Raw genomic sequence first — 9,293 nt, 5'->3', positions numbered from 1 at the left:
GCCAGTCAGGTCGGTGAGTTTATTTGTCCAAGGTTTCTCGGAGTGTGGGGACCCTCCCCTTTACGTCCCCTGCCCGGGGTCCTCCTTCCCCTCTCCAGGATTCAGGTGGCCCAAGGTTGAGGAGACGGGTCAGAGACCCCTCATCCGTTCCTCTGCACGTTAGCGCCACGGCAAGAGGAACCTGGAGTGGCTGGGGAGGGGAAACAGATTTTTCTGAGCGATCCCCCGGGGCCAGGAAGAGCCTCGACGGGGTCCGAACGGAAGTGACCCCCTGCTACTCTCCCTCCCGCCACCCAGCCGGGAGCATCCACCTGGAAGTCGGAGACCCGGCCGAGGAGGTCAGCACCCCCATCCTTCCCCGTTCCCGGGCTCCCTCACCCCAGCCTCCTTAAGGATCGGTTCCCCTGCTGCCCCTCCCTCCCTCTCCTTCCAGGACTCGCAGGTCGCTGGTTTCCCCTTCCTCTGCCCCTCCCTCCGTGGTGGGGGGTACCCAGGACTCGAAGGTGGGTGGGGAGGGGGGTTCTGGGTGCCCGAGGGTCCGGTAGAGCGCCCAGCCTCGTACCTGTAGGCCGAACCGAAATGGCGGAACACATTTCTGTTGGGAAAAGGAACCAGGAGTGAGCTGGGAAGGAGTAAGACCGGTGGGATTTTTCTTGCCCTCAGCTCTCCAACAGGGCTGTGGGACCCCTTCCTCCCCGCCCCAGCCCCGCAACGCGCGGTGGACCCGGGACCACTTACAAGCTGTCGCTGGCCAGGGGCTGTGGCCCGTATCTGTTCAGGCACGAGTTCGGATTGAGGCAGTACTAGGGCGGGAGGAAGGAGGAAGAGGTCAAGGGGGGGGGTGGGGAAGGGGGCAGGGATTCGGACCCAGGGGAACAAACTGACCAGGGAGAAAGCCTTCATGCTCATTAAAAAGAGCCCGACCATTCCTCCCTGCTCATAATAATAATAATGATGGTATTCGTTAAGCGCTTACTATGTGCAGAGCACCGTTCTAAGCGCCGGGGTAGACACAGGGGAATCAGGTTGTCCCACGTGGGGCTCACAGACTTCATCCCCATTCTACAGATGAGGTAACTGAGGCACAGAGAAGTGAAGCGACTCGCCCACAGTCACACAGCCGGCAAGTGGCAGAGCCGGGATTTGAACTCATGACCTCTGACTCCAAAGCCCGGGCTCTTTCCACTGAGCCACGCTGCTTCTCTGTGCCCTGGCCCTGGGGTGGTGTCAGTGGCGGGACTTCCACCTGAATGTCCTCAACTTTCACCTGATGATAATAATAACTGTGGTATTTCCTTAGCACTTATGGTGTGCCAGCCACTGTACTAGGCGCCGGAGGGGATACAAGCAAGTCGGGTCGGACACAGTCCCTTTCCCCCTTAGGACTCCCAGTCTCAATCCCCATTTTACAGATGAGGTAAGTGAAGCCCAGAGAAGTGACTCGCGCCAAGTCACACAGCAGACAGGTGGCAGAGACGGGATTAGAACCCACGACCTTCGGACTCTCGGGCCCGTGCTCCATCCACTGCACCGTGCTGCTTCTACTCTTCTCCCCACCTTGGCCATCGCCTCCTCCCGGGGAGAGGTCTGGCCCGGGGACCGTCGTCGTCTGGCTCCCCCCCCCCCCCCCCCGCTGCCCCCCATCAACCCCCTCGGCCTCCAAGCCTCCTGGTGAAGCGGAGAGCGGGAGACTGGGGGGGCAGGAGAGGTAGAATCCAGTGTGGATCCCGGTCAGCGGTGCTGGGGAGAAAGACGTTGAGCTGGACGGGGAGCCAGACTTATCCCCCCCCCCCCCAAGAGATAATGATCCGGGGAGACTCCTCTCCTTCCCCCTCTCCCTGGGGACCGGGGGCGATGGGGACCCTGGAAGAAATGGTCTGCGACTTCACCCCACTATCGGCCTGTTTGCTGCCCCGCCCCGTGCTCCTGGGTTGGCTCTGGACCCCCACCACCTGCTTCCCGCCTGCTGTCGGTGGGTCGCGTTCTCTCCGGGGGCCCTCGGCCCCCCAGCTGGGGAGTCGGGGGGTCACGGTCCTACCCTCCAGCTCTGGGTGACATTTGGCTTCAGGTACCGCACGGCGTAAGAGCTGAATCCTTCGACTGCGAAGAGAAACGTGCACGCAATCGCACGCGTTCGCAAGCAGGGGAGGGTCTCCTTCTTCCCGTTCTCCCTTCCTGCTTCCCCCACCCCTCCTCCTCCAGGAGTCCACGGCGAATTGGGAAGCCAGAGGCCAGGGAGGGGGCTCTCGGGAAGTGAGGGAGAGGACGGGGGTCCCCTTGCCCCGGCGGTCCTCCTGCCGGGGAGCTTCGCTCTGGGTCCATGGCAGGAGCAACGGCCCCTGTGCCGGCTAGCGGGGGGCTGGACGGGAAGAGCCGGGTTAGGTTCTCTGCAGGGGGAGGGGCGCGGTCTGTCCTGGAAAGAGTAGCCGGGTTGCCCAGGGCCCGTCCAGGCTCTCGGGGCACGTGGCCGCAGGCTCCGTGGAGTTCCTGCCCCGGCCCGCTGGCCAGACGGGATTCGGTGTCGAAGGCTCCACCCGAGGGGGAAAGTCTTGCCCCTGAGGAGATGAGGCTGTCAAGACATCCCCAGGCTTCATGGGACCGTTCTTGCCCAGTGGGCAGTCCCATATGGGGACCAAAGCCAGACTCCCGTGCCTCTCCTGAAAGGCGTTCCCTCCCCCTCTTGCCTTCTGGGCCTGGGGAGAAAAGACAGGGCCTGACCCTGGGAGAAGGCTCCATCCGCCCACCCAACATCCCTCTGGGGCAAGGCCCCGGGCCCACCCCCTCCGCCCAGGCCACTCTCCGAGACTCCCCACCCCCCACACCCCCAACCGACTCTTCCTCTCCACTTTGGGCAGCTTGAATTTTCCCCCTGCAGAGATGAAGCGGGAATAGTCCTCCACGGCCCGGGTGAGTTTTGGCCAGTTAGCCTGGTGTAGAGGAGCCAGCTTCCCCTCCCGGTACCTCTCAGTGAGTCTTTGGCCTGTCTTGGTCACGTCCTGCGGGGGGGCAATAAATGGGAGTCGGGGGTGAGTTCGGCCTACCTTTCCGAGAAGGGGCCGGGGCCTTGGCCACATCCCATCGGGAGGACCCACGGGGAGGGGCCCACAGAGACCTCGAGAGCCCCAGATAGACCCCCCCCGGGAGCAGGAGGGGAGTGGAGACGTAGAGGTCTGACGGGGCATGGACACGGCGCCTCCAGCCGCCAAAGGGCTGCTCCTGGGCCGCTCGCCTGGACCCTTCCCCGGAGGATCTTCCCCCGACAGTCTCCCGGAAATCCTCCCCCCGGGCCCCAAGGAGAAGGGAACGGCGGGAATGATGTCTCGCGTGTTACCGACCGGGAAGCCGAGGCACCCAGAAGGGGCGGGGTGAGTCCTTGGGGAGGCAGGGAGAGGGCCCAGGAGGTCAGACTCCTCATCTAATCGTCTCCCCGAAGACCTGAATCCATCCCACCGGGGGCCCCGCCCTGTCCCTGGAGCTGGCCGGGGCCAGAGAGGTCCATCTCACCAAGCACGCCAGGCGCTTCTCGGGCTCCTCGAAGAGTGTGAAGTGGGCCTGGTCAAAGTCCCCTGCAGGGGACAGGAGAAAAAGAGCAGGGGAGAGTCTCCTTCCCCAGGTTCCCCTTTCCTACTCCCCTCACCCCTCTACCTCTTCTTGCCAGGGGCTTTGGGAGGCCAGGAGCCGGCCAACCCGAGCTCCTCCCTTGGTTGTATTCCCCTGGCAGCCCTTCCGGAAAGCTGGTGGTCCAGAGGAGGATTGCATCGGGCCTAGCGGCTCGGACTCCCTCATCTGAGCGGGGAGCAGAGGCCACAGGCAAACCCAGAACTCATCTCATCTGCCAATTTTCCAGGTTCCCGGGGAAGCCGACGGCCCCCTTTCTCAAAGCTCCTGAGCTACCGACTCTTCCAACAAAACAGCAGAGGCTGATCTGAGTATTATTTGCTCCAGCCCCGTTAATAAGGGCCCAATAATAATAATTGTGGTATTTATTAAGCAGTTCCTGGGTTCCAAGTGCTGTACTAAGCACTGGGGTAGATACAAGATCATCAGGTCCGATATAGTTCCCATTCCACACGGGGCTCACAGTCTAAATCGGAGGGGGATGTAACAGGAAGGAATTGGGGGAGTGACAGGACTGAGGGACCTGCTAACCTGGAGAGGAGGGGTGAAAATCCAAGGGGGGAGGGATTAGGGAGAAAACCAAGTGCTTAGTAGAGTGCTCTGCACCTATTAAGCACTGAAATACCACTGATTGGTTGAAGTCCCAGAAGGTGGAAGGCCAGACAAGGGACAGGAAGCTCTATTAAATGTCAAATGCAATAAAACTCCCTTGAACCCGGGCCTTTCTTCCCAAGGCTCCCGGCCTTCTGGCTACTTGGAGAAAAAACCAGTACCAGGAGGCAAGATCAGACCAGCCTTGCAGAGAGCAAAACATTTACCAGCTCACAGGCCTTTTTTCTTTGAACCATCCATCCCCTCCCCTAGCTTAGGTCTAACGTCATTTGTTCAAAACCCGTCCTCCGAGGGAGAGGGCAGATGGGAGTTGAAGCGGCGCGGCTCAGCGGATAGAACACGGGAGTCAGAAGGACCAGGGTTCTAATCCCGTGTCTGCTGCGTGTCCTTAGGCAAGTTACTTCACTTCTCCGGGCCTCAGTGACCTCATCTATAAAATGGGGATTAGGAACGTGAGCCCCATGTGGGACGGTCACTGAGTCCAACCCGATTAGCTTGTATCTACCACGGCGTTTAGAACAGTGCTCGGCACGTAGTACGTGCTTAACAAGCATTGTTGTCATCACCGTGTTTTGCACGTGCCGCAAGGGAACGAAGCAAATGAGCCCTTTTCGCCCGCTCCCACCCTGAGGGAAGCCCCACATCTATTGACTTGGGGTTACCTTTGGTGAGGAGGGTGGTGGTCCTACAGTGCTCATCGGGAAGCCTGGAGTTGGCCGTGTCTATGTCCATCTGCCTCAGGGTAGGCAAGGATGGGTGGTAGAGCTGACTCTTCACCCCAGCCAACATCACTCTCTTCCGCTCTCCGGGCAGCTCGACGGCCGGGGCGGAGGCGGCCTGGGCCGATCCGCCGTCCAGAGAAGCCAGGTCGACGACTTGGGCCGTGACTGGAAAGGCCAAGGGCAGAGAGCGGGTTGGACAGAGCCCGCCCCCGGTTCTCAGTCGGTCGGCCATATTTATTGAGCGCTTATTGTGTGCAGAGCACTGTACTAAGTACTGTGGAGGGTACACTATAACAATAGACACATTTCCTGCCCACAAGTTTGCAGTCTGGAGGGACTTGACCTTGCTCTTTCAGTGAGGCCATGGAGGAGAGGACTGATTTCCACTGGTCATACCGGTGAGCGAGCCCAGAACGTCAACTGTCTCTGCTCCTAGGGCAGAGAAGACTCTGTGGAGAGTCAAAAGGGAATTTAGTCTCCTGTTCATACTGTCTACGTCGTCATCATCATCATCCTCTCCTTCCAGGTAAGCATGACCCCGGACCTGATCTGCTCAATCGCGTGTCCCAAATCCTCTCCGCCTGAAGGGATCATGATTTTTCAGAAGCCAGATTTCCCCGTCGCTCTGCATCCTCCGGGTTTCTGATGCTCCCTGTCTCACCCCAGAATGTCTCTACTTGTTGCTACCCCCTGCTCTTTCGGGGTTCTGCTTCCAGTCCCTGAGAGCACCCGCACTCCCTGTCCAGGGCGTTGGAAGGGATCTGTTGTCCCGAGGCAGGTGCGTGTTTGGAGAGGACTTTTTTGCAGGACATTAGTGTAGGAAGAAGTTGGGGGGCGAGGAAGAAACGAGTCCCTGCCCCAGCCGAGGGGACTGAAGATACCCCTGGAGACCACCTTGGCCCGGGCCTGGGATTCTCAACCCCACTACCTGCCTCTCCCGATCTGAGGGCACGCTGACTCTCCTGGAGAGGTTTCCGTGAGGCGGCCCGGGCTCAGAGCCGGCAGCTGAGCCCCCCCCCCCCTTTTTTTTAATGGCATTTGTTAAGCGCTTTACTATATGCCAGGCACTGTTCTAAGCACCGGGGTAGATGGGTACAAGATAATCAGGTTGGACACACTCCCTGTCCCCCATAGGGCTCGTAGTCTTAATCCCCATTTTGCAGATGAGGTAACTGAGGTCCAGAGAAATGATCTGACTTGCCCGAGGTCGCACGGCAGACAAGTGGAGGAGAACTCACTTCTTATGGTGAACAAGTGGAACTCGCTTCTTATGGTGAGTTCTCCCCAAGCCCTGCCCAAGGGACCAGCCAAATCTCGTTGGATCAGCCTCTGCACTGCCCGCCCACCACCCCGTCAGCCCCCCACTCAGGGTGAATATGCCCCTGGACCCAAACATCGGTCGGGGAGCAGGCCGGGGGGGTGCCCGGGGCACCGGGACTGACATTTCTGAATCACAGACTCCCTGGAAACAAGCCTGGATGTATTTTGGGCTTTTCTGCTGCCTGATACCATCCTGATGCCTCCAAGGTTCTCCGGGACCACTGATGACACTCGAGGAGACGAGGTACCTCTTGACCAATTCTGTTCCCCTGGAACCATCCTGCAGCCTGCAGTCTTCTCCGGAGCCCTCCGAGGTGCCTGTTAATGACACTCGAGGACACTGGGCACCTCTTTACCAATTTCTGGACCCTGGTGCCATCCCGCGGCCTCCGGGCTTCTCTGGGGCCCTCCCGAGGTGCCCACTGATGACACTCAAGGACACCGGGCGCCTCTTGACCAATTTCTCCCCAAACCAGCCAGGAATCAGACAGAAAGAACAGGGCGGCTGAAAACACCATCCAGTATAGAAACCCTTCTGGAGTCCCCCGAGTCCAAATAGGCAGGGGAGAGGAACATTACAGAACCTTCCCGACTGGCGGGCCGCTTGCCGAAGGAAGCAATCTACCTGCTAATCAATATTTACCTGGGCTCAAACCCGTGGCCTTGGGACAATTTTGAAATATTCCCACTCATAATAATTGTGATATTATCATCATCAGTGGTATTTATTGAGCGCTTGAAGTGTGCAGAACACTGTACTTAGTGCTCGGGAGAAAATAATTCAACAGAGTTGATAGACCTGTTCCCTGCCTACAACAAGGACTTGCATTTGTTAAGCTCTTGCTATGGCTGGGGCACTATATTAAGCCCTGTGGTAAGATAATAACCAGATAATCAAGTCAGATAATCAGGAGAGGGAGAACACCCACTGAATCTCCAGTTTAGAGATGAGAAAATGGAGGCATAGAGGCTCAGAACAGTTAAGTGACTCACCCAAGGTCACACAGCAGGCCGGTGGTGGAGCTGGGTTTTGAACCCAGTTCCTCTGACTCCCGTGCCTGGGCTTTTCCCACGAGGCCACCCTACTTCTCTAAGGACTGGCCGGGTTTGAAGAGAAGCTGGAAATGTTTCGCCGGTAAGGGGTGTGGGTTTGGGCAGTTTCTTCACGGAATGTGGGTTGGCTGTGGTCGGCAGACACGGCTAGAGGGGAGAAAGTCAGCCCTGAAAGGCCGCCTTCTCCTCTCCCTGGCCTCAGACCCCAGACTCTGGGGATCTGGGAGGCTTCCAGTCTTTGCCTTTGTTCTTTGACTCAGGAGGGACCCCAAGTCTGGAGGAAGTTGGGTTTTTTTAAACGGTATTCGTTATGTGGTTACTACTTGCCAGGCACCGTACTAAGCACTGGGGCAGATACAAGATAATCAGGTCGGGCACAATCCCTGTCCTACGTGGGGCTCCCAGTCTCATCCCCATCTAACAGATGAGGAAACTGAAGCACAGAGACGTCATGTGACTTGCTCAAGGTCACCCAGCAGACAGGCGGCGGAGCCGGGATTAGAACCCAGGTCTTTCTGACTCCCGGCCAGTGCCCTTTCCACTAGACCACACCGCTTCTCGTTGCCCCCTCGCCCTGACCAGTCGGGGCGGACTTTGCCCAGTGGGATTGAAGCTCCGGTGAGTGAGGCTGAGGTTCTCCAGAGAGACCCTGGGGCCCAGGGAGAGATGCCGGGGCCTAGGGAGAGACACTGGAGCCCAGAGAGAATGGGACCTTTCTCAGACCGGCCGAGCGGAGAGGGAAGAAGAAGAGAGCGAAGGGCCGGAGAGGAGCGTGGGGCGGGCCAAGGGCCCGTGGAAGGGTTAGGGCCTCGCCCGGATGAGCCGATACCTACTTCCGCGGGCTGGATCTTTCACCGTGAGCGCTTCCTCCCCCCGGGCTCGGCCTCTCGGCCCTTCTGTTTACTGGTCCCCTATCGCCAGGGCAACAGGCAGCGCCAATCCAGAGCCGTTGCCAGGCCAGGAGGGCACCGTTGCTAAGGAACCAGAGCCGTGCCCCTGCAGCTACCGGGAGACCGGTGACCCCCATTCAGTGGGGCTGAAAGAAAGGCCCCCGGGGCTGCTTCAGCTCCCCGCGGAAGTGCCTGTTCGTTTCCCGGGGGGGATAGAAGTCAGGGAGCCGGGGGGGGGGGGGGCAGTTTTGTAGGGAGAAGCAGGGTCTGCATAGTAGCGGGGAATGCTGAAGCGTGGAGAGAGTCCGGGAGCCGGAAACCCAAGCTATTCCCCAGTGAATCAATCATATTTTTGCGCATTTATAGCGTGCAGAGTACTATCCTTGGGGGAGAAGAGAATAACAGAGTTAGTAGACATGTACCTGACCCACGACGAGAAGCGGAATGGCCTGGTAGAAAGAGCACTGGCCTGGAAGTTAGAAGGACCTGGGTTCTAATCCCCCACTTGTCTGCTGTGTGACCTTGGGCAAGTCGCTTCACTTCACTTCTGCTTTACGGGAAGCGGCGTGGCTCAGCGGAAAGAGCACGGGCTTTGGAGTCGGAGGTCACGAGTTCGAATCCCGCCGCTCGGCCACCCGTCAGCTGTGTGACTGTGGGCAAGTCACTTCGCTTCTCTGTGCCTCAGTGACCTCTTCTGGAAAATGGGGATTAAGACTGTGAGCCCCACGTGGGACAACCTGATTCCCCTGTGTCTACCCCGGCGCTTAGAACAGTGCTCTGCACATAGTAAGCGCTTAACGAATACCAACATTGTTATTCTCTGTCCCTCAGTGACCTCATCTGTAAAATGGGGATGAAGATTGTGAGCCCCACATGGGACAAGGACTGGGTCTATCCCGATGAGCTCCTAACTACCCCAGCGCTCGGTGCAGTGTCTGGCACGTGGCGCTCGACAGATACCGTGAAGAAATGAGCTTATAGTCTAGAGGGGGAGATAGATTATTATTGTGAATAAATAAATACGTAAGCGCTGTGGGGCTGAGGGAGGGGTGAAGATAGAAGCAAATCCAAGTGAAAG

The 9,293-nt window shown here is 58.6% G+C and overlaps 1 protein-coding gene across 4 annotated transcripts; it reads right to left on the bottom strand.

Annotated features, from left to right (window-relative positions):
* Positions 1 to 8,260, bottom strand: LOC100083789 (testis, prostate and placenta expressed). 4 transcript variants are annotated; one of them, XM_029074625.2, is made up of 9 exons: positions 8,159 to 8,255; positions 5,296 to 5,401; positions 4,893 to 5,117; positions 3,505 to 3,566; positions 2,962 to 2,996; positions 2,039 to 2,100; positions 739 to 803; positions 563 to 595; positions 1 to 190 (listed from the first exon to the last, which is right to left on the bottom strand). In XM_029074625.2, the coding sequence occupies exons 2-9, from the start codon at positions 5,315 to 5,317 to the stop codon at positions 20 to 22; spliced, it is 675 nt and encodes a 224-aa protein (XP_028930458.1). In that variant the 5' UTR covers positions 5,318 to 5,401; positions 8,159 to 8,255; the 3' UTR covers positions 1 to 19. The 4 variants fall into 4 exon arrangements, with proteins under 4 accessions (XP_028930458.1, XP_028930460.1, XP_039769559.1 ...); XM_029074626.2 differs by having other exon boundaries at positions 9 to 190; positions 2,834 to 2,996; positions 8,159 to 8,254; XM_029074627.2 differs by lacking the exon at positions 5,296 to 5,401 and having other exon boundaries at positions 8,159 to 8,260.
* Between the last annotated feature and the right edge of the window lie 1,033 nt (positions 8,261 to 9,293).

Source organism: Ornithorhynchus anatinus, chromosome 11 (genome assembly GCF_004115215.2).
Source record: "Ornithorhynchus anatinus isolate Pmale09 chromosome 11, mOrnAna1.pri.v4, whole genome shotgun sequence".
Classification (NCBI taxonomy): domain Eukaryota; kingdom Metazoa; phylum Chordata; class Mammalia; order Monotremata; family Ornithorhynchidae; genus Ornithorhynchus; species Ornithorhynchus anatinus.
Note: the sequence above shows the minus strand (reverse complement) of the source record. Positions and strands in the feature narration are given on the sequence as shown.

Coding starts and splice junctions, on each gene's coding strand:
- LOC100083789 (XM_029074625.2), bottom strand. CDS start 5,317: ATGGCCTCACTGAAAGAGCAAG. Junction 5,118..5,295: donor GGCCTCACTGAAAGAGCAAG/GTCAAGTCCCTC, acceptor TGGCCTTTCCAG/TCACGGCCCAAGTCGTCGAC. Junction 3,567..4,892: donor CACCACCCTCCTCACCAAAG/GTAACCCCAAGT, acceptor TGTCCCCTGCAG/GGGACTTTGACCAGGCCCAC.